Source organism: Semicossyphus pulcher, unplaced genomic scaffold (genome assembly GCF_022749685.1).
Source record: "Semicossyphus pulcher isolate SPU_LCO1_2020_fin unplaced genomic scaffold, fSemPul1.0.p SCAF_8, whole genome shotgun sequence".
Taxonomy (NCBI): domain Eukaryota; kingdom Metazoa; phylum Chordata; class Actinopteri; order Labriformes; family Labridae; genus Semicossyphus; species Semicossyphus pulcher.
Genome location: NW_027211759.1, coordinates 32153268 through 32179552, shown reverse-complemented (window position 1 = coordinate 32179552; position 26285 = coordinate 32153268). Strand labels below are relative to the sequence as shown.

The window sequence follows — 26285 nt, the reverse complement described above, 5'->3', positions numbered from 1 at the left end:
AGCCTGAATTGACAATCAGCCTTCACCACCCCTTTGTACAACCTTACCTCAACATCAGTACGTCCTGAACCTCCATTAAATATTTAAATGACACATTGTTTTGGCATGGTCCACGCTAAGGATGCCTCCATTAGATCTGCAGCAAGACTTGTGTGTTAAGGGGCAACACAATACCTGTGGAGGCAATCTGTGTTGGTTTCTGGGTAAAACTGCAGGCTATAGTGTAGTCAAAACATGTTTGGGCTATGGCATCGACGATACAAGGTGGAGACCGGGATATAAAAAAAACTCTTAATAGTAATGGCTGCACTTATATAGTGCTTTTCTAGTCTTCTGATTACTCAAGGTGCTTTTGCACTACGTCACACTCACCCTTTCACACACTGACAGCTATGCCTGAATAACAAATGTTTTACTCTCAGCGATTGTCAGTCTGGTGAAAAGCAAACAGCGATTATTGATTGGTCGTTTATTTAGTAACAAGACATCGACAAATAAGAATTTACCTGGAAGAAACTAGTTAAATAAGACAGTTACTGTAGCGGAGGTCAAATACAGCTTTACGGTGTACAGTAGATAAATACAGCAACTTTAAAACAGACTTTGACATCCTCATCATGTAAGCTGGCAAGCTAGTCAGCATTATACTGAGTTTTACAGCCCCATGCATGAGGGAAAGAAGAAGATGCAAACTCTAAGTTATAATGCTTTTAGTCATGAGGGGGAAAGATACACTATGAGAAGAGTTTTACATGGAGTTCCTTGGCCAACATAGCAACTTGTCCTGGACTTAACTCTGTCCAGGACAGGATATCTAACTTCTGAAATCTAAAACGTCATATTAAGCTTACATAGCTGACGTGCTAACATCTGACCTCATTTGAAGAGGCGGTTCCTACCGCTGTCAGTGAAGTAACATGAGTCACAGTATGCCGTCCATATCCAGCAGATTGGACTGTCCACCCTAATATTGAACAGTAATTACTCTTGAGAGCACAGCAAACGGGAAATATAGCAAAAACCATCACTGTTCACACAACACTTTATCTTAAATGAAAGCAGCGTTTCTTGTCATTATTTTTGTTGCTGAGAGGAGTGATCAAAAACAATACACTGCTAGCACTTGACGATAATGGCGTCACACACTAAATAAAACTCTTTTAGAAAATATGTGACGTCTAAGCCAGTATTAACGATTCAGTATAGCAAGGCTCATCTCTTGTGTTTGTCTCACCTTCCTTTTCTGAATGTTACAACTCAAACAAAAACACACTACCTCGGTCTGCTGCAGGGCAAAGCATCCATGGAACTCTGTTCTTATTTCTAAGTCTTAAGCAGTGTATTGTATCATTTTTCCCCTCTTCAATGAACAAGAATCAGAGAGGCTCATGCATACTTTTGGTTTCTGACAAGTAATTGAAAGCAGGTGAGACACTGTTGGACATTTGGACATTTTATTTATCTCTTAGCACACACACCTTTGTGGATTCGCTGGTAACTCACCAGCTTTGCATACGAATTCCCCCTTGGGTGTAAATGTCAGTGTACATGTGATTTACAATGTATTGATCATGGTTCCATTCATAGCATACATTTTAACAGACGATACTGATACGATAATCTATGACGTATCATGGAACACTCTGCCCTCGACGGAGGCAACTACAAGGCAACATTACGTAGCGTCAGGGTTCAGATTTGAATATGTCATGGTGGATTTATTCAAGTTAAAAATAGAAGTCAAGTTACTCTGTAAGGTGGAATTTAACCTACATGACCATAAGACTATGAAAATAAGTGAAAATAAACGATGGCTAGATTACCGTTTCAAAATTAGATCAATATGATACATGAGTTCTAGTGTTAAGCTTGAAATATTATACATTACAGCATCAACTCCTATTTTAAAGTTGCTGTTAAATTAATATTTAATGTGAAATATTAAAAATGAAGATGCTGATGTCATCTTTTAACGTTGCCGAGTGGCTAAAATTGTCTTATTTTATGTCCTGATGTTGTTCTATGAGCGTCGATTCACAGCTGGACGTGACGTGTTTTTGTGGGGCGGCCACAGAGGATGCAGGTTGTTGCAAAAGAGAGCAACCACAGGAGTGCAGGTTTAATTAGGCCTTCCTGGACCACAACAACCTCGGCTACTTAATAAAATATTTTAACCAACCTCCACTTCTCTTTTCTACACCAGGGAGTCTGGAATTGAATCACTTCATTGCCAGCCTCTCTCACAATTGACTCACTCTGCAACCCCAAATACTAATAAATATGTCACAGCTGCGTCTGTGGCTCTCTGGAGCTGAAAGTTTGCACCTGTTTGAAAGATAAATGCACAAGAAAATGGGTTACAGCTACATCCCTTCCTAATAGAACTCAAAAAGAGCAGAAAAACAAAATAATCTCTCCATGAACCAGCTTATAAATAGATTGTCCCGAGCCGCTAACTGTTAAAATTCTTCACAGCGTCAGTGCTTGATCAACTGATGTGTCTTGAGGAAAAAATAATGGCCACACATCGAAATGAAGCCCATTTTCTGATTAAATCAGAAACCTTTCAAAGAAATTGTCTTCTGAATAAATGCTAACATTCAGCTTCTCATTCCGTCTTCATTTTTCTCCTCTTTTTCTTTGTCGCAGCTTTTACAGCTGGCTCTATCAAGTATCTGGATACAGCTGCACAAGACAGGACGGATTTTACATAAAGTACTCTGGCAGCAGTGCACAAGAAACAATGCCCTCTAATTGAGACATAATAGATTCTATCTGTTTGCACAAATGACATCATGGTGTTCAGTTTAATCAGGTCTGAATTGACTGTAGAAAAACTGAAACTACATTGGCTGTGTCTTTGGATTCAAATAGACACCAGGAGTAACATGTACTAAGAAACATTTCAAGAAATATCAAACGTGTCCAAATTTCTCACATCACTCCAAAAACAAAATCCATGTCAATGAGTCAGTTTTTTCCAAATCATCAATGAAGTCATATATTTAGGTATGTTGTGGCCTCCTCTGCAGTCACCAGATGAACATGAGCATGTTAATGAGGTGACCTTCAAGATGGCCGGTCACCACTTGCAGCCATCTGGGACCATGTGTGCCAGATGGCAGCAAGCGGGTAACTGCTGGATGTGGCTTAAGGTTGTAGTTTTAATGCAGACACTGCTGTAGTAAAACAGAAGACAGCTGCTCACCATCCAGTGTTGAACTCCACATGTGCATCAAACAGAGCAACCACGGGAGATGAGGCGGCCCTCCATCCGCTGACTCTGGACCTGATCAGTCCTTCCTGTTTGTCATGGTGGACCAACTTGATGAACCCCGGGCCGTGCTGAGCGTTGGTCTCGTCCACAAAGCTCTGCAGGTGCTCTTTCAGCTCCGCTGGACAGAAAACAAAACACAAACACACACAGATAGACTTGGATGTTAAAACAAACTCACTGAGGCCTGCAGCATTGATATTATCGACAAAGCTCTTGAGAAACTCCCTCAGCCCCACAGGACAGATGAAAAGCACTCTCACTGTGTTTCTATCAGAGTCGCTGACTTTGAAGGAGAATTCCCTGTTTTTACAACATAAGCGATTTCCAATCCTTCTTCTATGCTGATAGCATTTTACTTTCACATTTCTTTTCTATGTGGACACTCTGTACTAACGTTTCATACATACACATATAATATGCAACAATAGCTTTGTAAAGTTTCCTAAAATAACCCTGATAATGTTATCTCAACTTGGGCTTGCATACATATTTCTGACACAAAGCCTGCACTATAAAGTGTGCCATGGCTACCTGATTTATCCAGGCACTGGAAGCCCGATGAAGATGCTATTGTAGTAGTATTGAAAATTCAGAAGCTTGAGCCATACTTCAGTTTAAAAGTCAGGATAAGTCTGCCTCTGCCGTTCTTTTAAAGAACTGTGAACTGTTTAACTCACTCAAATAGAAGTGAGCACATCCACTCCAATTCTTGCCGACCTTCACTGGTTACCAGATAATTTTGAAATAGATTTTTTAGATTTTAGTGCTTGCTTTAAAAGGCTTACATGGTCAGGCACCACTTTATGATTGTGATTGGGTTAGGGTTAGGGTTGCTATAAAAGGCTTCCATGGTCAGGCACCACTTTATATTTGTGATTGTTTAACTTTTTATGTGCTTGATCACTGTTTGAGATCCTAAGCGTTGGAATTTCCTGCCACAGGTTGTCAGATTAGCTGAGTCATTGTCTTCTTTTATCTGAGGGCTTTCTCCTTACTCGTGTGCTTTTTCATTTATTCATTTTTATTATGGTTATTTTAACATCTTAATATAACTGTCTTAATACTACTCGTTCATTTTAAATGTCTGTCTGTAAGGCAGTTACAATGTAACTTTGGTTTTGAATGGCGCTCTATAAATAAATCTATTATTATTAGGGATGCACTGATTGAGAAATTAACTTTAATTATAAAAAAATTAATGTATTTAGGCCTTCATCACACTCTTTGAGAAAGCATGCATTTGATCTTTCAAATTCCCAATACCTCTTTAATTTAAACTTCTTTCACATACATTTATTTTTCAAAAAATAACTGCCTGAAAAGCCTCTTTAGCTGTTTTAGAATCACCAATCAGTGCTTACACAGACATAGCCTCACAAAAATATTTCTGAAAACATAAATACTTTTTTGTTACAATTAAATTTACTGCACAATTAAAGCAGTTAAATATTAAACATTGTCTACTGTCATCAGCGCATGCCATCTTATTTGCCTCCGTGCATCCGTAATTAGTATTATTATTATTATTATTATTATCATTATTATTATTATTATTATTATTATTATTAATGTCTTTCCTGTTCAAAATGACCATACGCTATCCCCCAACACAAAATGAAAAAAAGGTTTTCCCAGTTTGACCCCGACACCTTTGGGAGGAATATGAATAAATGAGCACTGCCTTATTGACGAACATCAGTGTCAAACCTCAGTCAAACTCTTATGACTCAATCTAGTAGACAACGTGGAACCAAAAGACTCGAGGCTGTTATAGAATCAGAACATTTGCCAGGGTTTTGTAATGAGGTGTAATTATCACATGAGTGTAATACTTGTGTGCCCTCATTCGTTTGATTTTGTAATTAGGAAACAGTGTGGTTAACATCCTGTCCCTCTGCCCCCACATTACAGCACTTAAACAGGTCAGTAAAATATTTTTTTTAAACTAAAAGAAAATATGGTCCTGGAAAAAGCAACAGAAATAAAACTTTTCTTTTGATTTAACATAAATGTGGACTTTAAAGACTTGAAATATTGAATTATTCGAAGAAAAGCGAGGCTGGACGAGGCTTTCTCTAAGCTACGCAGGAGATTTATATTCAAGGATATCTCAGTGAGCATTAATTTAAATAAAATGTATAAAAATAACAGAAATACGGAATAATAAAGGGATTATAGAGAGTAGTACTACAAGAGGGCTTAAATTTACATTAATAATAAAAAGTAAAACTTTCGTATGCTATCACTTTATTAACCCTCACATATGGTAAACACATTAACATTCTTTGAATACCTAAAGATTTGGCTGTGTTGTTTTTGTCTTGGCTTTGCCTTTCTTCATGAGTGATTTCATGTCTTGTACACACTCAGGTAGACAGACAGACACAGAAATGTGTTAACGCGCACACTCAATACCAGACTGCCCACAGTCAAACAGTGAACATCTTCATTTCCTTGACGTGATTTCTCTGTGCTGTAATCCTGCCTGCAGGCTACGGCTGCCTCTCTCCCTTCTCTATTCATTATTACCATCAGCCTGGATTCTCTCGTCTCTCTGTTTTCCTTTAATGAGCTGCAGTTTGCTGCTGACCTGGAAGAAAGATGTGCTCATTTAAAAACGGAGCTAGCAGTATAGAAGAGTTCCTTGTTGTGTTACACGTACATGTAAGATTGCTTCTAAACATGGAAAAATCAAGTCTAAAATCAGTTTCACCTACAGTGACCCAATTAATTTTCAAACGTCTGGTCCACACTGTGAAACATGTTTTAACCTAAAAGACTGTGTGAACAACAGGAGCACGTTTGTCCATTAAAAACATCACAGAAGAGCTGCTGGGCTCAATCAGACAGAGGGGGATGGTGAAAGATTCACAGTGGAAAGTAGATTAATGTGTTCTTAAAATCTGAAGATACCTATGAAGGTAAGTCACACTGACAACTCTTAAATCCCTTGTCTTAGTTAATACATAATTATTCACCACCATGGAGTTAATGAAAAGGGAAACTAAATTCTGAAGGCTGTCAGTAAAATGTTTTTTTTAAAAACTAATAGGAAATATGGTGCAGGAAGATGCAACAGAAATAAAACTTTTCTTTTGATTTAACTTGAAGTTGGACTTTAAAGACTTAAAATAATGAATTATTGAAAAAAAGCGAGGCTGGACGAGGCTTTCTTTCCTTTCTTTAGGCTACACTGGAGATATATATTCAAGGATATCTCTGTGAGCGTTAATTTAAATAAAATGGCTAAAAACAACAGACATACGTTTGTCTATTGAAAACATCACAGGAGAGCTGCTGGGCTCAGACTGACCGAGGAAGAAGGTGGATGATTCTCAGAGGAAAGTAGATTCATACATTCCTGATATCTGAAGATACCTATAAAGGTATGTGAATAACTTGAGTGACAACTGAGAATATCTCTTGTCTTACAGTTTATACATCATTATTAACCACCATGGTGTAAATGAAAAGGAAATCTAGATTACTTGAGGCAGTATAATTGCCTAACAACAAAAAGGGCTGTAGCTCAGTGATAAAGTGGGTCATCTCTCAATGAGAAAGTTGGTGGTCCAGTCCCTGGCTGAAACAGTCTACATCTCAAAGTGTCCATGGGCACACTGAATCCCAAATTGCTTTAGTCTAGATCAGTGGTTCCCACACTTTCTTCCTTACACCAAAACAATAAAGTGATTCATTCCAAATCTTTATTGTCAAAAATTAACACCAATCAGCCTATAGTTCGCAGAGGTGTGGCCAACAAAGTAGCTACTATTTGAATGAGGACCAAAAAAATCTTTGGCGCCCTCCTAAGGGTGGCCCGGACCCCAGCTTGGGACCCACTGGTCAAGAAAAGCACTATAGAGTTGAACTCTATCATTGAACTTATAATTTTAGAACCCTAAAGTTAAATCCCACCCATGTCAGAAGAAGGAACAAATTTGCATGAAAATTTCCCAGAACCAACACTGACAGTATTATGTAGCTCAAAGATAAACAGCATCAGCTCTGACATACTGGAAGAAGCAAACTGTCATTTAAACTCCATAAACTTAGCTACAAATTGCTAAAAAAAAAATGGAATTAGCTGCAAAGAAATTGTGTTATGTCTGTCTGGCTGTCTGTGTCCATCCGTCCATCTGTCTGTCATCTTATTCTGGGGGGTCTGTTTTTGGTTCTGGAACTTGATGAACTGATTAAAAGATGAATAGTCTGTGAAAATTATTGTTGACTCATTTTTTCTTTCTGACTGAGAATACGAATTCACTTTTAATTTTAGCAAAAGTAAAAAAATATATATATATAATAATATATAATATAATATAGACTGAGCCACACTATAATGGTCAAAATAGGAAAAACTAAATTGTTTTATATAAATCAAGAGACAAATCTACACTCCAACCATGGGTAGCAGAAAAACCTACAGCAAACAAGAATTACTGCTTTGCAGTGGTATGCCTCCGTCAGCCAATCAAGTTGTAGTTTAGCCATCAGTGTTTCCCACAGAATGTAACTGTGGCCAGGCCGGTTGTCCACTAATCAATTGTGGATGCAACATTCTCTCAATCAGATAAAATATAGGTATGAATTAGATGTAATAAGATTTCCTCAAGGTATTGCTGAGATATCGTATTCATGAGAATGGAAAAAATGTGACAAAAATGCGGTCACAGTGACCGTGACCTTTGACCACCAAAATCTTAAATGTTAAACCTCAATGTATGTTTGTGCAACATTTGAAGATTTTCACCCGGATAGGACTGAAAAAATGTCACAGGAAAGGGTTATTTCCAGGACAATATGATGGTGCAGTGAAGTTGACCTTTGACCTCTTTGGTTAACAAATTTCAGGAATATATCATGATATCATATAGATGTACAGTATATATCTGTAATGCTGCCATAATTAGCATGGGAGTACTAAAGTTGTTTTTTAAAGACCATAGAGATCTTGACCTTTGACCATCAGCCACCAAGTTCTAGACATCATTTCATTCTTGAGTCCAAGCAAGAAATGACAAGTTCACTAAGAAGTTCATGATAATGGTACAAACGTTTTATAGTCACGGTGTCCTTGACCTTTGACGACCAAAATCTAATTATTTCAGCTATGCTGTTACGTTAGTTTAAAGGTTTTATATGTGCAAAGGGGTTGATGGGGGTTAATGAAAAGTGGGGTTAATGGAAATGCCAGTGCGCTTGCTCTTTGGGCCCCACTATGGGAGCTATCTGCAAGAACCAGGTAATTATTTTTGAACTTTTTGAACACTGAGCAGCTTTTACTGTAATAAACAAGACCTAGCTTCCAATGCTGGTTCCACTTAAATGTCCAGTGTGTGTGTGTGTGTGTGTTTTTGTGTGTGTGTGTGTGTGTTTTTGTGTGTATATGTTCAGCTTTGAATCACAACACAGAACTCTCCAGAAACTTTGGGTCAGTTATTTAATTTTAGCCTCCCTCCTTTCCCCCCAGGCTCTCTTTATGTTTATGAAGCACTTAGAAGCATGAATGAATAATTGTGAGATATATCAGTGTAGATATAATAGATGTAGATATAGACTGCTGTCCCTACAGTCCATTGTCATAAAGAAGAGAATAACTGGGACATTGTGTGGACTGTTTTTTCAGACAATTTGTGGCTGATATTTTACGGACTGAAAAAACGAATCCTTTCACTAAAAAGAGATTTGTTAGATGAAATGATTATGAAATAATCTTTTCTTGCAGCCCTTTTTATTGCTGTAAAGTAAGACCTAAAAGTTGTGATATGGAGAATTGGAGAACAGTGTGACAAAGTAATTCAAAGTAATGTCATTGTCACTTTAATGTGGGTTTGCATGGCTCAATGATCTCTGATCAGCACTTTGAGTCTTTATGAATACAACAACTGATGTCTCTGCTCATTTATTATTCTGATGGCAATGCATAATGAGTGTGACTGCACTTCCACTTTCACATCCATCTAGCCTTCGTTGACCCTCATTTGGCATAATTACACCATGTACAATCAATAAGCTGCAGTAATGATCATGCACTTTCACTTTTAGAGTTCTCTTCCATCAATTAACTTCATTATGATTTGCCACCAGGCCTTTGTTATTCACTGAAAAGCAAAAGCATTAAATCATGTTTCCCAAAGAACTGCTAACTTCAACAGTTGTAATGAATTAGGACGGAATAATCTGAGGTAAATGTTGAATCTATTTATCCCCCTGGGTTCTCCACTGCCCTGTGCAGCTACCATAACTAACCTCTGATGTACTTTATTATTGAAGAATAGAGAAGCCGTGGGAGACCCAGGAAATCTGCAGACACAGTAGATGACAGATTTATCATAATGGTAATTACAGATTTGGCAGCAGTGAAATATGTTCCACAGTACGTGAAGCAATTATTAACACCGGGCCTCCAACACAAGTCGCAGCCGGGCTTTTACCGCGATGGTTGTAATAACTTTTAATCTGTTTTCATACACCACTGATGCAGCTAATGCCTGCACATCCGCACCATCCACAGCAGAACATGGGAAAATATAGACAGTCTTAGTCTGTAACTCACCTTCCGGAGTCAGTACTTCCTATAATTACTCCACGCTGGATCTTTGCCCTTTAATGTGAGCGAAAACTGTTTCAATTAAATCAACTTTTATTTGGCTTTTAATAAGCTGCAGTGTTGTGATAGCAGAAAACAGTGAGATAGTCCCTTTAGTTCAAAGAGGCCAAATACTAAATATTTTTTAGTATTTGATAAAAGGATCATTTTTTAGTCAAAGGACTAAATTGTTGTATTTAGTGAGACTAAGAGCTGTATTTTACACATTCTTTTTGTTAAAAAGTTTAGTTTGTAAGAAATAAAAAACACAGTTGATAAAAACTGCAATAGCCCCACATAGTCTAGTATTATGAGTAAGTTGAGGGCCCCCACACAGGAGCCAATAAGATGCAATCCTCTTTTTTAACGTTAGTGCTTTTTTACTGTTTAAAAACACATTGACATGTTCTTCAGGCAGAAATTATATATGAAAAATAGCTGTCACACAACATGCTTTCCTGTAGCCTCTCTCTACTGTGGTTGGCATTGTGTTGTTCCTACAATGTTGTCTGTCTGGTACCTCCTGAAAGGGGCCCCTGACCTTTGTTTTGCTCTGTTGTTTTGGAAGGCTGATTAATTTAGTATGTTAAATTGAATTTTTAACAACTGAGTCAAAATATTTATATATTTATGGTTTAATTAGTTCAATGTCAATAATTACATTTAATTTTGAAACATTGTTTGCCCGATTTTGCCAATTAACCAATCAACATCTAAATATCTAATCTTATAAATCAAACTGAAAGGGCTCTGGTTTCACTGGTTTCTACAACAGAGTAGTATGGTGGTATGCCCTGAAACAAGGACACGAGGCTGAGTTTGCATAGCAGGCGGTAAAATGAAAAGGTGGAACAAATCCAACAATTGAAAAAATAATGAGGGGGTTACTTTAAACAATGTTCTCCTGTGTCCACAGAAAATATAATCTGACCTTAAGCTGTAATTGTGCTATTAGATTTGCATGTCATGAAAGAAACAGAAGATATAACACATAAACTCGAGCAGTTTACACTTTACTATTTCAAAACCTGAATCATATTCCTCTACTGGGACTCACACATAAATGGTAGGTTTTCATGACCTGAAAGGAACACTTTGACATGCTGGAAGGCACATTTATGGATTTCACTGGGTAATAGTAAGGTATGATAGAAGGTATGATAGGGCCGAGAGGCAGTTAGCTAGCTGAGCATAAAGACTCAAAGCAGGACAAACAGCTAGTCTCTCAGTCAGTTCCAACGTAAGTGCCATGGAAATGTTACAGCACAAAGCTTTGCATTTACCCACAAAAAATCTGAATGTATACTGGCACATTAAACTGATGTAAGATGTTTTATGGTCTTTAGATGTGATAGATGTATTTTTGAATGTTGGAAAGAGCCAGGGTCGCTGATATAGACTTTCTTCACTCAGTCGAGCTGGTCCCAAAACTACACTTCTCAATCACAAAGAGCTAATTACTCCTCTTACTCTCCATAATAGTTCTATTATAATTCCAAGGTCACATGCCTTTCCTGCAAGTGGTTGAAATATATCTAACAGCTGTGAATTGAATCTGGTTTATTATGTGTCTGTAAGTACAATATACTTTTTTGAAAGACATCTTCTATGAACCACTGCACACCAAATCAATTTCTGAGTGAAAAATGATGCAGAAAATAAATCAAGGGCAAATATACATTGATAATACTATAAAACTTCCAAAGAAAACCTCCTGCCAAGAGGTGATTGCTTTCAAAAAATATATTGCTGCAGAGGGAGCTATCCAAATGGGATCCACCTTTTAATCCCACCTCAAATTGATTGCTCCCTCCTTGGCAGGAGCTAAAAAGAGTGCAAGTGAAAGTGTAAGCGCTCTGTTTGAGGTAAAGCTTTAAATTTAGGATAGGTGGCTATGTCGTATCCCTCTGAACGGGATTGATTCAAAAAAGAGCATAAAATAGTATGACTCTTACGACTGTTGCTGTGATCATCTACCAGTATGATCTCTTTGAGCAGGTGTGATGGAGTCCTCTGGATGGCTGTGTGAACGGAACGCAGCAACACCGACAAGGCCTCATTGACGAAGATGAATATGACGCTGAGCTGAGGAAGATCTGATGAATATGAAATGTTTCTGCACCTGGAAAATGGTGGGATAAACAGAGAGTCAGAGGTTTCTTCAGAGGAGGGATAAAATCTACTGTAACACAATCAGATTAAAGGTAAAATCCATACAAGCAAGTATTCATCTTGATTCATTGATCAATTAATAGTGCACACATTGATCAACTGACTGACCCGTCCGGTCGTAAATCTTGGATAGGCCGGGTGAGGGAGATGCGGTCGCTAAGGTAGCCGTTGTAGCCATAGTAACGGAACTTCCTGAGGGCGACCCTTTTACTTTCAGGGCCAAGGTCATGACCCCAGTGGTCGAACAGCGAGGAGGCGGAGTCTGAGGCAGAGTCAGACGAAAAAGCAGCATCTTCTCCGTCCTTCTGAGGGGTGTCTGTGGACAGAGAGAGAGAGAGAGATTGATGTGCTTCATTTTATTATTTTCAAATTTTCTCCTCGCCAATCACTGAGCACAGTGCAGACAGGTGCCTGACAGCTATACCTGATGTCAACTTTGGAGAAATTTAAGGACAAATGAACCTCCAACAGCTCTTTTCCAGGAGCTTTGCAGGAAATATGTCTGTGACTGAGCACTAAGTATGCTGTGTAGTTATCAAACACAACCTCTTTGCTGACGGCTAAAAGAGTCATTTCAGCAGCACGGGGGAAAAGGATGGAACAGAAACACGATTCACAATAACAGGGATTTTCATTGTCATTGCAAATAAGTCACTCTGGCAGCCACGCCAATCTGTTTCTGCAGAGGTGGACACAAATCCGTTAACACGCCTAGGGAAACAGTTTTTTGTATAAGCACTGTAGCTTACTGCCGTGTGCTACGTGTGCAGCACCAAGCTGCTTCCCATGTAGGAAAACAATGAGAGAATAAAACATGCTTGAGGCCTGTTTAAAGAAACATATTTGCAAACAACAGAAAGAATACTTGGTGGTTTGAGATATTTATATTTGATTTGAGTAATAGTCTGCAAACAGACCTCGAAGCTGCACTCATTCTGGGTCGTTCATGATTCAAAACACAAATGTGGAATCAAACTTTGCAGCTTCCCTGTCACCAATTTTCACGAATGCTGTGGTCTGCTGTTTGTGCGAGTCAGTAGAAGAAGGTATCAGCTGAGAGAATTAAATAACAGACATTTGCTAAAAGTCCTGACCCTGTTGCTGAGAAGGTGAAAAGAATATAAACAAAAAGTTCCAAGCCATTAATCTAAAGTGTGTCATTAGTCCATTAGACTTAAGATCAACTAAACATTCACTTTCACAAATACCTATAAATGATTGCCTGAAAAATTACAGTCCGACAACAACATTTGTAGTATCTCATGATGGTCTGAATTCTTAAAGAATTAATTGTGAATTATTGTTTTATGTGAGAAAATATAAACTAATGACAGTGTAGCTTAGGTGCATGTCGTTCTACATTATGTATCTATTATAATGTACTCTTAAGGAGTTATTGTAATTTTAAAACTGCTTTTTATATCTCTAAGCACGAAAACACAACTTGCAGCTTCCTGCTGTTTGTTGACAAAAATAAACTTGCAGATATTTGCAATGAATGTTACTCATAAATTACAGCACTGTTTGTGTCAACATTGGGCTGACAGTAGATTGGTTGGTTATTTTGACACATGCTGGGTCATCAGCAGCTCCTGATGCTCTGGTTCCAAATCACAGACAGAGGAAGAACCTGCCAGCCTAAGCTGGCTCTATTTTATTTATATGTATGCTATTTTATTGGTTGAAATGGTGTGATGGCAAATGACCAGACTTTAAAAAAAACTCACTACTGTACTGCAGTAGTAACCTCAGTGCTCCATGTCAGTGTAACTTAATCAATCACAGAGAAACACAGGTAGTGCTCTTGTGTTGTGTCACAAAGTTGGACCCTAGCTAAACAAATGCTTGTGTTGCTCTTGGTGTTGCCAAGTAATTCCAATAGAAAGTACTCAAAGCTGTTTGAGAAGTAGCAACATTAGGTCACTCACTGCAGTAAAGTTTTTCAGTGTTTTTCATTTGCCAGATAACTTTACTATTATAAAAAAACAAAAAAACAAACAAAAGTAAAGTTAAAGCTTTAACAAAACTTTAAAAACTTACAATATTTCTGCTGTGAATGCAGGGGGTGCTATCACTGGAGGAAACGTAGCAAAACTTGGATATCGTCTTAAGTAATTAAAAATGTGACCACATACACAGACAAAAATCTGTGTAAAATCTAGAAAAATGTAATTCTTTTTTTACATATGGTTAAAAAATCTATTTGTTTAGCTTCCTGGATTTTTGAGAACAAAAGTATTTAACAGTTATAACTGAGGCACTTGTTACCACTCCTTTTCCCCTTCTCTATTTTGATTTTAAGATGTAATTTCTCAAAGCAACAAAGACATGCAAATATTACAGTTTAATAAATGATTTAAAAAGCTTCTAAATATCTGTCCACTGTCGTCGATTCAGTCAGATTTTAAGATGCTGGCACAGGTTTGTCAAACATCACTTTGTCTTTCCCATCTGCCCTCCTGCTGAAGGACTATGAGTGCCTCTCTCCTTCCTGAGCTAAATGGGTTTTTTATTAGTTTGAAGAGCAGTACTTCACCCTTTGGCAATCACATGCTGGATGCTCTCGGTGGTGAAATGCCACCTCCCTCGCAGCTTCCTAATAAGCACTGTAAAAGCACTGCAAATGATTTTGTGTTACACTTTCCTTGGCAACAAATGCATTGTGACACACCTAAAGTGTTAGCGAGTTTTAAGTTGCCTCATTAGAGCACCCACTTTGAGTTGATATTTCACAGAAAGCGGAATGTTGGGTGAAAGAAAGTCATAAATATTCACTGATGCTTTTAGTTAATGCACTGTGCTTTTCAGCGCTGAAGAACAGCAGGAATGACACAGTGAACTTTGAGAGGTTTCTCAGTGTAGCCAAATTCTTTAGAGGGAAAAAGGCAGACACACTGCAGAGCAACTACACTTGTGTGGTGTTTGTGGTGGTTGAGTTGAGAGCAGAAGAACAGAGGGAGTATGTTCTGTCCTGCCCTGCACTGTCTACCACATATTTCATCATTAATTTAGTAGCGACCCTTTCTATAATGGCTGCAGGGTGTGTGGTACCTTTGTGTGTGTGTGTGTGTGTGTGTGTGTGTGTGTCATGTAGACCTACAGTAGTCTTTGTACAGTAGTGTGTGTGTAGTGGAAATTGGGACAAATTGTTAGGTGAATGTGAGTGTTTGTGCTCTGCATGTGTGTGCTTGAAAATATAACAAAAACTAATGAGCAAATAAGTAGACCTAATAGCAGACACTAAATCATTGTTGGGGAAGCTACTTTGAAAGCATTGACATTAAGAGCTACAAAGTACTTCACACTGGAAGAAGTTGAACCAGAGCAAAGCCACCTTAGGGGGCAAATCTAGCTTGTATAAATCTTCGTAAAAGTCCAAACTAAATTGTAAAATAATGATCAAATAGACAATGTAAAAGTAAAATAAAACTATATGAACATAAGATTTAAAAAAGGGAATACAAAAAGAGGCCATATAGGGACACTCATGGGTTGTGTCAGATATGGAAAGAGTTCATCCTCTTGGGAGCATGAATGTTAGGTTCATTTTATTACTAGTGGATTGTTTTACCTGCTTACATGCTGGAGGGAATTCGAGGGGGTCAAAGGTTAAATGCTACAAGTGCTGCTAATTGCTCAGTCTGGCATCATCCAGGGCCGCATTGTGATGGTAAACAGTGAAACTTTGTCCTGTATTTCCCTTGGTTTGGATTAAAACTTGGCTGCCTGTCAGTGTCTGCTCAGCTGTGATTACACACACACACACACATACACGTCTTTATAACCACCAGGGGACTGTCATGGTGGGATATCCAAGAGGGGACTCCTGTTTCTGCTCATTTTAAAAATACAAAAATAAAATAGCACATTTACTTTAAAGGTGTTTTACCAGAATATTACTTCAAATGTTGATTTTTATTTTTTTTAAAGAAGTTGCCAAGAGGGGACTTGAGTGTTTCCTGCCTATCTAAGAGGGGACCTCCATATACTGCAGCAGAGCTGTGCCCAGTCTCTCACCTAATGACTGCTAATATACTGCAAAGACTTTCTTTGTTTCTTATGATAATTAATCATTTAACTTAAATGTAATCAAAGTTGAAACATGTATATGATACATATATCAGGACAATAAATCACGGTCAGTTTAAGAAAGAAAAGATAAAGTTTAAACTGGAAATCAGAAGTTACTTGGCTGCTTACATTAACATCAGGTATGAGCAGTGTGAGCAACAAGATTTACTTCATCCAGACTTTAATTGTATCAAATATATTCTCAAAAGTACATTTTAAAGACTGATTACAGCAGTTTACTAATGTTACATTTCTCCTTGGGGACTTTTTATTCTTCAGTGTTATTTTTGGTCATTTCTGTGACCTGTGTGGAACAGCAAAGTCTGCATTTACAATAAGCTCCCTTCATCCTGTGTATTAGATCTAACCCAACCACTGACAAAAACAATGTGTTCCTCTGACCTAATGGATTCATCCATAAAGGAGTGTGAAAGTCATTACATACCATCTAACAGGGGACCTCTGTCATTGTGTTCAAGCAAAGAGGGGACTTCAGTCTTTCTTTACACTCTGAGGGGGTTACCATCTTTCTGTTTCACAGCACACATTAACAAAATACATTCTACACATGAAGCTCTTTTTAAAGTCTGCATCCTGTTATTTTAGAGGTGTTTGATAACTCCATCATTACAATGAACATCACAGGGCCCACGCCTGTACAAGTTACCCTGTACAAGCTGAAAAGCATTTTACCTGACAACATGAGAATGTATATTCCAGCAAAGAGCAAAGGTTTAAAGACTGATTCCACCAGTTTATAATGTTACATTTCTCCTTGAGGACTTCAGTGTTACTTTGGGTCATTTTGACCTGTGTGTTACAGTAAACATTTAAAAAGGGCTTCCTTCATCCTGCGTGTTAGATAAAGTGCAGAGACAAAGCAGGAAACCAACACTAGAGGAAAATAGTCAGACACTTAGCAGCTCCTGTTTATTTATAAAAAGTTTGTTCGAACAAAAAATAATGTGTTCCTCTGACCTAATGGATTCATCCATAAAGGAGTGTGAATGTCTTTACATACCATCTAACAGGGGACCTCTGTCATTGTGTTCAAGCGAAGAGGGGACTTCAGTCTTTCTTTACACTCTGAGGGGGTTACCATCTTTCTGTTTCACAGCACACATTAACAAAATACATTCTACACATGAAGCTTTCTTAAAGCTCTCAATACATTGAACATCACAGGGCCCACACCTGTACAAGTTACACTGTACAAGCTGTTGAGAAAATTAGAATGTAAATTCCAGTAAAGAACAATTTCTGCTGAGTATCAGTGTGACAATAATACAGCATGGGCGGTTTGCCTTTAACTCTCAGTTTTGTATTTGATTATTTCTCTGTTCACATGTACACGTAAATCTCTGTGACACACATTGTAGCCTTTATTAAAAAGCATGAATTACAGCTTAGCTGAAAAATATTTCCTTTTTAATTTCTGCATGCAGGAACATGATTCTGTAATTTTGAGTCTCTTTAGAGAAAGTCCACTAAATATATTCTTTATAATGAGCCAACACTGATCAAACACTAAGGTATCATTATTGATCAGTCTTTTCTGTCCTAATGAATAGGAGTGTGAGTGTCGCTCCTTACAGTATAACAGGGGACCTCTGTCATTGTGTTCAGGCAAACAGGGGACTTCAGTCATTCTGCACAATCTAAGTGGGGACAACTTCTTCCGCTTTCGACTTATAAACAATAACCTACACATGAATCCTTTTTAAAGGTCTGAATCCAGTGTGTTGGTTCTGTGAGAGACTGTAGGTAACTCCATAAGAGAGTCCACAGAGGGTTTTAATTAACAATGAGGTGGACACTTGATTTAACAAAATGTGTCATCTTAAAGCAGAGCTGTGCAGGAACGTGAGCACTTTATTGTATCTTAAGAATATAACCACCATAACTCAATCAGAAATAAAAGGTTTATTTTTCTGACTCTAATGCAACGCCCTCTCTTCACCCACTGTCGACCTTTTTAAACACCTTTTTTCACTTCACAGTTTTAAATGTTAGTTAATATTTACTCTATATACTCTATGAATATGGATTGGATTGTTTTTCAGCCTCTTTCTGAACCAGCACAGAAAGCTCTTTGTGTCAAACATCGTCTCAAGTGCTCTAAAACAGGAGGGACAGACTGTCAGGAATGACTGAGTCCCCTCTTTGCCTGAACTAAATGACACAGGTCCCCTGTTAGATGTGATGGAGCGATGCTCACACTCCTGCACGTATGTAAACATTAGGTCAGAAAAGATCGGATCATTGTCAATAAGTGATTAAAACAGGTGAAGTGTAAAACACATTGTTCATGTGTGATCAGTTTTACTCTTGAATGTCCTGACACACTGTCTTCATTATCATGAATGTTGAGTTAATGCAGGCAGGACAGATGCAGATGCAGGCCTCTGATGCAGGAATTGAAGAGTGTTTACGTTTTTGTATTACTAAGTTTGTAGCGAAAGGTTGTAATATTACAACGTTGGGCCTCACTGAGAGCAGAATTTATCTGTATGCACTCACATTGTCTGAAACATTACACAGGACAACTAAGGGTTAATTAGCTTTTGTTTATCTCTTATTTAGCCACAGTTCACAGTTTATCATGGATAATAATCAGTCATATTTTTTATAAATAGTCATTTCTTACAGTAAATGTGTTTGTCATGTATTTAGAAAGCAGAATTTCGACTTAGTTTCAGTTTTCAGCGAGCTGTGGACTCATGAAGGGACCTCAGACATCCCTTTATCCTGATTTATACACCGTATGTGCACGTCAAAGAGCACTTTATCAAGTTTACTTGAACACTTTGCCACCATTGAGCACTAATATAGGACTAAACACTTTTCATCCACTGACACCTGTCATGGGGTGTAGTGTTTGGTCGGTTTGGGCCTGATGTCCATATCTATTCAATAACTGCAGGGCCGTCAGTGTTTTGTTGGTGTCCTTGTCAACTTCATCAAGGTCTTCATCTTCGTCTTCTTCATTTGCTCCAGTGTCTTCTGGTTCCATCTCAGCATCACTGCCTCCATTTTGGATCTGTTACCTCCTGCACACTGTGCAGAAGACCTGTCTTTGCATGTGGCATTCTGAAATGGAACAAGTGAATAGTATTAAAATATATGTACAAGTAAAAAATAATAGTTATTTTACATAAGAAATAACATGATGGTGATCAGCCAGAATTTTACCCACTAAACATCAGAATATTTAATTTAGCACAAGACTGTCTGGTTGTTAACCTCTCATCTTATTACAAAGAATCCATTCATCTCCCCGGGACGCTTACACCCCCCCATCCAGGACCATTCTCACCTGAACCAGAACAATGAACAGGCACCCCCCAAACCATTCTCACTTCTCCCTCTGAATACAACCCCCACAGAACAGTCAGAAGTCCTTTCTGCCTAATAAAACAAGCAAACAGAGCCCAGAGAGAGCCTGGGATCACTGCAATGTATTCTGTAACTTAAATGACACAGATAGAGTTCAAACACTAAAGACATTAAACTTCTGCAGCTAGATTTGGTTTATTAATTTGTTAATTTCTGGTCCAAATTTTAAATTTTAAAAGAGAAAACACTTGAACAACTTAGTTACAGTCAATCAAAAACACATTTGATTAATTTTAGCAAATTTTTCTATGTTTGAACATGAGAGGAATCTAACAGCCCATCTAAGGGCACATGCTGTTCTGACTACCACTAAAACCCATGTTCTAAAACTGCAACATAGACACAACAGGCTCTCCACAATAACAAAATATCTACATGTTGTAGACATTGTAATAATTAAATAACAAAAGTTTTAAGCAATTTACTCACCCTTTTCTTGTCAAATCCAGTGAATCAAAACAGAGATGAAATCGCAGAAAATTGTGCAAGTTGTGCAAATTCATGGCCTGGTTGCCGGACCTAAAACAAATGTACTAATGCCATGGTGAGGATAAACTATGGGACCCACTGACTGTGATAACGTGGTATTTAAGTAAAAAACATCAACAGATTAACAGATGTTTTTTAAGACAGCTAAAGGTGATGTAAAAAAAAACAACAACACTGGGTCTGCAGGGTTATGTTCAAGTATCAAACTGAAAAACTTCAGTCCCTTTATAAAACAATATGATAGGAAAAATGTATTCAGTCAGGATTGTTGAATGAACACCTCTGCTAGGACTACAGAAGAACAACTATCAAACGATATTCTTCTATAGCAGAGGTGTTAATCTGAGTAACTGTATGTTTGTGTACGTGTATATACATCAAACACTTTATAATTGTTAAATCAAAATACTGACTTTGTGTTTTCACAAAACTAAGGGAGAGGTCAAAGGTCTCTTCACAACCCCCACACTGACACTTCATCTATGCAGAGGGGCTTCAGTGAAGTGTTTCACAGTAGGAGACCAGCACAGGTTAGGATGTGAGACTGCTTCACAGGCTGACTCTGATCATATGAACACGCATGTCTTTTACATTTTGGTTTTAGCCATTACAACTGTTTTTTTTGGTAGTGTGTCTGGCCAATCACAGAAAACGGATCAAGAATGTAATCAGATAATTAAAAACGAAGTCAGCCTCATACAGAAAAGCATTTCACTCCATAACTGTGCCTGTTATTTTACATGTCAGTTTCTTTTTTAAAAACTTTCTCATCAGTTTCAGAGTTCTAAATCTGCAGCACTGAGAACGAACGACCTGTCAGAATCAGATTTTTAAATCTATAGCAGAGAACTGAAAAAGATCTGTTACAATACTAATGTTCTCTGTTCAAAATGTTAAAACTTTTTCTTGAGAGCACAATTACATTTGATTTTAAGACAATAAAGACATCATTACAACAGTGCCTAAAACATATCCATTATCAGTTGTTAAAATATGTTCAGTGTAAAATGTCCAAAAAAGTGAATGTTTGGTAAAACCAGCAGCCAGCCCAAGTTTGAAGCTTAAGTTCTCCATCAACACATTTAGTTACTTTCCTCCACCCCTTTGACAAAGTGCGTATTCAGTGTATATCAGGGCTGTCAGACTCAATCAGAGAGGGGGCCAAAATTAAAAACTGGGTCTAAGTCGAGGGCCGAACGGGGTCAACATTCATGAACTTAATTGCCCCCAAGACATCTTATAGAATTCAGAACAAACCAAGGGTACCAGAATCAAATTTAAAATAATCGACACATCAGCATCATTAATGTGTTTGTCTCCCTCTCTATCAGCAGTTTTTCACTGAGTCATCTCCACAAAAATGACAGAGAACTATAAGCAAAATCAGACTATTTAACGTGATCAATCTGATGAAGATGTGCAAACATTTTCACCATCAGCAGTCTTACTTGAGATAACAGGAAAAGGTGCAAAAAGAAAACATTTCAGTGCACTCTGCTCTTATGCCGTTTGTCAGATGCTTGGCATCTTTCTTGGCTGCAGGTTCATGAATGTTTGGGGTTAGGTTCTGAGCTGTGGACACTCTCAGGCTGGAGTGAAGGTGTGCATCACTGAGACGTCTCCTGTGTGAGGTTTTAGATATCTTCATCACAGAGAATACTTGCTCTCACAGGTATGTGCCTCCAAACATGTTGTTGTGTTGGAGCCTTGTTTTGGGGACGAAGCGTGTAACTGTGCAGTGCCCTCAGAATCATTGCCTTGAGTGTGCCATCACATTGGAGTTCTATCAGCTGCATTTGGATGTTTACAGGTGCTCTTTCCACATAAACTGCAAACAGATGACTGAGCACTTCAAATTTCTTTATTTTCTTTTTAATTTATCAACAAAATGCACAGTTGGGAACACCGTGCCTGCAGCGGTGGAGACCTGGTTGGTCATTGTTTGGCAACAGGAAAAGTGACCCAAGTTTCCGTGCTGCATCTGAGTCTCCCACAGGCGCTTGGAAAGCTCTCTGCATCTCAATGTCCGTGATCACATGGCTCCTGAAGCTGGAGGTTTCAGCGCAGTGGGAAGCTTCTTGTGTTGCAAAGAAATGCCGACTCACGTGGCTGGTGCTTGCAGTTCTTGAGTGGCTCGCCAGCTGTTGCAGTGCATTCTGGGATTTGTAGTATCAGTGGTGTGTGTGCTATATACGAACAGGCCAATTATGATGGAAATAAATTATCTTGCAGTACAGATTGTACCTTGTGTTTGACACCGGTGGTGTGTGTATAATTACGATGTTTAGATCTTTTGGTCTCATATTGAGAAGAAGTGGAGCAGCTGCTGGTTTGACAGCATCGAGCAGACAGACATCCAGATCAGACTGTAGTCTGTGGATAGCTGGTCAGCTGGGTGAGAGTTGGCCTGCAGTAGGCCTCCTTCCTTTCTGTTTAATTATGTCTGTTTCCTACTAAAGCCAGGGTCAAATACTAAAGACACTAAGACATGCAGAGGTACTGAGAGCCAAAGAGCTCTAATCACCATAAACAACCACCTCAGATATTTTAATTTTCAAGTAATTGAACCCCAACTTATTTAAGTTAAATAAACTGATAAATTCCACATATATTTTGGAATATTTCAGTTTGCAGTACTTTTTCTTAATACAAAAAATACCCTGTTTAGCTGCTTCTTGTGAGGAGAATTATAAGTAATTTTCTCAATGCTCAACCAGCCCTTGCTCAGCTCAGGAGAGAGGAATTACCCTCAGTCAGGATGGATTCGATAGAAAATCTTGGCTCTGAGAGGTGTGAGAATCTCTAACGACCATCGTTAGCTACAGGAGCCCAACCCCCCACAGTACAGAAACCCAAGGACAGGTAGAGACGGTCACAGTTTGACTCTCACAGTCACAGACTCGCGCCCCTCACCCACTCCAGGTCGCTCACGTCTCAGAGGCAGCACTCACCACACTTCAACCTTAAAAGTTAGGCTCTGCTGTGAAGCACGAGGGTGCTGATCACTTCCCCTCACTGTAGAAGAAGTCATGAACTGAAGGTTAATGTTCAACTCATTGAATAAAGTCCTATTGCTTACTACAACATCTACAAGGTCATTCTATCTATTTGTTTTAGACCAGAGAGACAACAACATTTAATCAGGTTCACTTAAAATATTTTTAAACTCCCGTCAATAATAATTTCACTCCATAAATGTGGTGTTAATCCTACACGCCAGTATCATCTTTCACGCTGCCTGGTCATTTACCTGCTGTACAGCTCAAAGTAGCTAACACAGGATTTCCCCCCTAAAATGTTAACGCATGGTTGAGAATAGAAATAGGGGTTTATTAACAAAATAAATAATGATTGTTTTATTTTATTTTTTTTTAACTTTGTTATATGATCTGATCTGTTAAAATAAAAAAGAACAAACTGATGATTGCTCTGATGGCCTCAGTGTTTCAGAACTGTTCACAGAGCAGGTCAGGTCCTTACCTGTGTTCAATCAGCCAAGCTTACTGGCTTGTTTCAAAATGATGTATCAGAATGGTATTGATCCTCTCTATAACTCTTGATAAGAAATCATGCAAAGCAGGGGAAATTCAAAATATCCCTGACTGCCATTAAACACAGGGTACAAAGTTATTCTGTACAGTTACATAGATGAACTGTAGATGCAAGTGAAAGTGTTTCCACTGATGAGATAGCTTTGGATGTTCATGCTATTCATTGTGGCAGTGACAACAATTACTAAACGTGTTACTTAATAAATAAAATTAATTAATTAATAATATATTCATCAGGTCAGAGAGGAATCTGCTGCCAGAAACATAGACCTATAAGAATTGTTCCCTGAGTGTGTTGATGGACACATCACTGTCTCTGAAGGAGAGGCCCTTTCTAAAGTGTACTCACATGCAGCATTAATGTACTGCTCCTCCTCAGGGACAGACTTTCTGATAAGAACACACTGTGAATATTTAACTATATGTAGCTATGTTTAATAACACAGAGGGAACTGCTTATTGTGATCATAGTTACTTTCATTAACAGCTAATCTGGTTCAAAGACCTGCGGACAGAATCATTCCTTTTTTTAAATGTGCCCGCTGTAAAGTAACCACTGACTGATTTATCTGGGGTCTTTTATGATTGAACATGGAAAGGTAAAGTAAAAGTACCTTTTTATAAACTCTACTCTCACACTTGTGCTTGCACACTGAAATCATGACAGGAAAGTCATTTTCTGTCAATGAAAAATGATGTGTCCTCAAAGCTGATGACAACCTTCTGACTATGAGCCAAAGAGCTGCAGCAGTAACACTTTGTGTTCATCACAATACATTATGTGCTGTCTACTTAACAGTCACTTAATAATAATATTGTTGTGGAGGTTTCTTACAGGGACCCTTTAATAAGACTTCATTTGATACAGTGTCTCTGTAGTTTATCATAATAATTCTGACTGACATTTTAATTCATAATAATATCATAAAAATAAATCCATTTGATAGCAGCAAGAGCAAGTGACAAAATCTGTTCAGGATGAAGCTAATGTGGGTTTAAGTTTTTTTGTACTCTTTACTTTTTCTTGGTTGTTGGAACCTAAGTTAAGTTAACTAACCAACACACATTTTATCTTTATACAAAAGACTTACTGTTAAATTCGATTCAAAAGGGACCAGTGCCATTTAGTGCAGACTAAGATGAAGACCTCTGTCTTTCTGTACAGTCTAAGTGCAGACTTTTCTGTTTGAAAAAGTTCAGAACAAAACAAACTGATAAATCTGTTACCCGCTGGTTCTGAGATAATATGTAGGTAGTTTATCACCATTATAATAACCATTACAAACACTAACATACCAGGTTGACAAGTTCACCATATTGGCATATGTGGACCCATAAAGAGACATAGCTGCTGAGTATCTGTGTAAACCTAATGCAGCATTTATGCACACTATAGTCACTAATCTGCATCATCCAAAAGCCCTCACATAGGCCTTTATTATTTGCTGATAAATGTATGACTTGTGAAACAGATAAGTTTAAGTACTAAGTACTTTCTTATTTTCCTTTTATACTTTTTGGGAGTGTGACTGTCACTCCATTCTATCTAAGAGGGGACTTGTGTCATTATGTAGCAGCCAACAGTGGACCCCTGTCAGTCTCTTTTATTGCTACAAGTCAAGACTCCCCCCAAAGTTTTATAGAACAATTATGTGGCATCCATTGCTCGTGAAAACTGGTCAGATGAGTATTTAAAAACTGAACTATTTTAATGTCTAGTAAATGTTTGCCAATTAAATTGTTTTTGCTTTTAATTTAAACGTAAAAAAGAACCGTAATGTGCTGCTGAGCATAATATTAATTTTTTAACTGGATGATGTTTTTTCTGTTTTAGATTTTAAAGTACTCACCGTACTGTACCATACTTGCTTATTGGGTAGCCCTACTTTTTATTAGTGCCGAGATGGAAAATGGTCCAGCCATTTATTAAAGCTTTTAATTTTTGTTTAAAAACAAAACAAAACACAGTAACAAAATGTTTCAAGAATAATTATTGAATTATTAAGTTAAGATTAAGACCTTTTAAAGTATGGACTACTAAAGGACTTTCCCCCCCTTATTTAATGCATGTTGGAGTGTGAATGTCACTCCATGCTATCTAAGAGGGAACTTGTGTCATTATGTACCAGCCAACAGTGGACCCCTGTCATTCCATACAATACAAGTGTGGACCTCTTTTTCCTGTGAAGTGCATCAACACACAAAGATCATTTTTTTCAAGTCTAGACTTCACAGAGGTTCATGAAAAAATGAATTGACATCCACAGCTTGTGAAAATTTGTCAGTTAAGTATTTAGGGAATGAAGAATTACAGTATAATATCAAGTCTGCTATCTTTTATAGCTGTTAATTTAAATACTAAACAGGGGAGTGTGCTAAGCGTTATATTAATCCTTTGAACCTGGTGATGTTTTTTTCTGTTTTAGATTTTAAAGTAATTATTTCTCCCTTACCCTCTGGGAAGCTCTTCATCAAGATTTAAGATATCCATTAACGCTGAGCTTTTATATTTTCTTTGAAAACATAATAACAAATTATGTTTACCTAATAATGAAATAATTATTCTTCAAAGGTTAAGGCTTTTAAAAAAAAAAGAAAATTAAATGGATGTGTGATTTGTTTCCTTATTACATGCATGTTGGAGTGTGAATGTCACTCCATGCTATCTAAGAGGGAACCTGTGTCATTACGTGCCAGCCAACAGTGGACCCCTGTCATTCCATACAATATAAGAGTG

At 37.9% G+C, this 26285-nt stretch overlaps 1 protein-coding gene across 1 annotated transcript in view; it reads right to left on the bottom strand.

Moving 5' to 3' along the window:
- The window catches only part of galnt18a (UDP-N-acetyl-alpha-D-galactosamine:polypeptide N-acetylgalactosaminyltransferase 18a), a 149489-nt gene that overhangs the window by 53584 nt on the left and 69620 nt on the right, over window positions 1-26285 (bottom strand). The window contains exons 2-4 of the mRNA XM_069686514.1: window positions 12150-12357; window positions 11825-11991; window positions 3209-3395 (exon numbers count right to left, since the gene is read on the bottom strand). Of these exons, the coding sequence (XP_069542615.1) occupies window positions 3209-3395; window positions 11825-11991; window positions 12150-12357 (562 nt within the window). The remainder of the gene's footprint in view (window positions 1-3208; window positions 3396-11824; window positions 11992-12149; window positions 12358-26285) is intronic.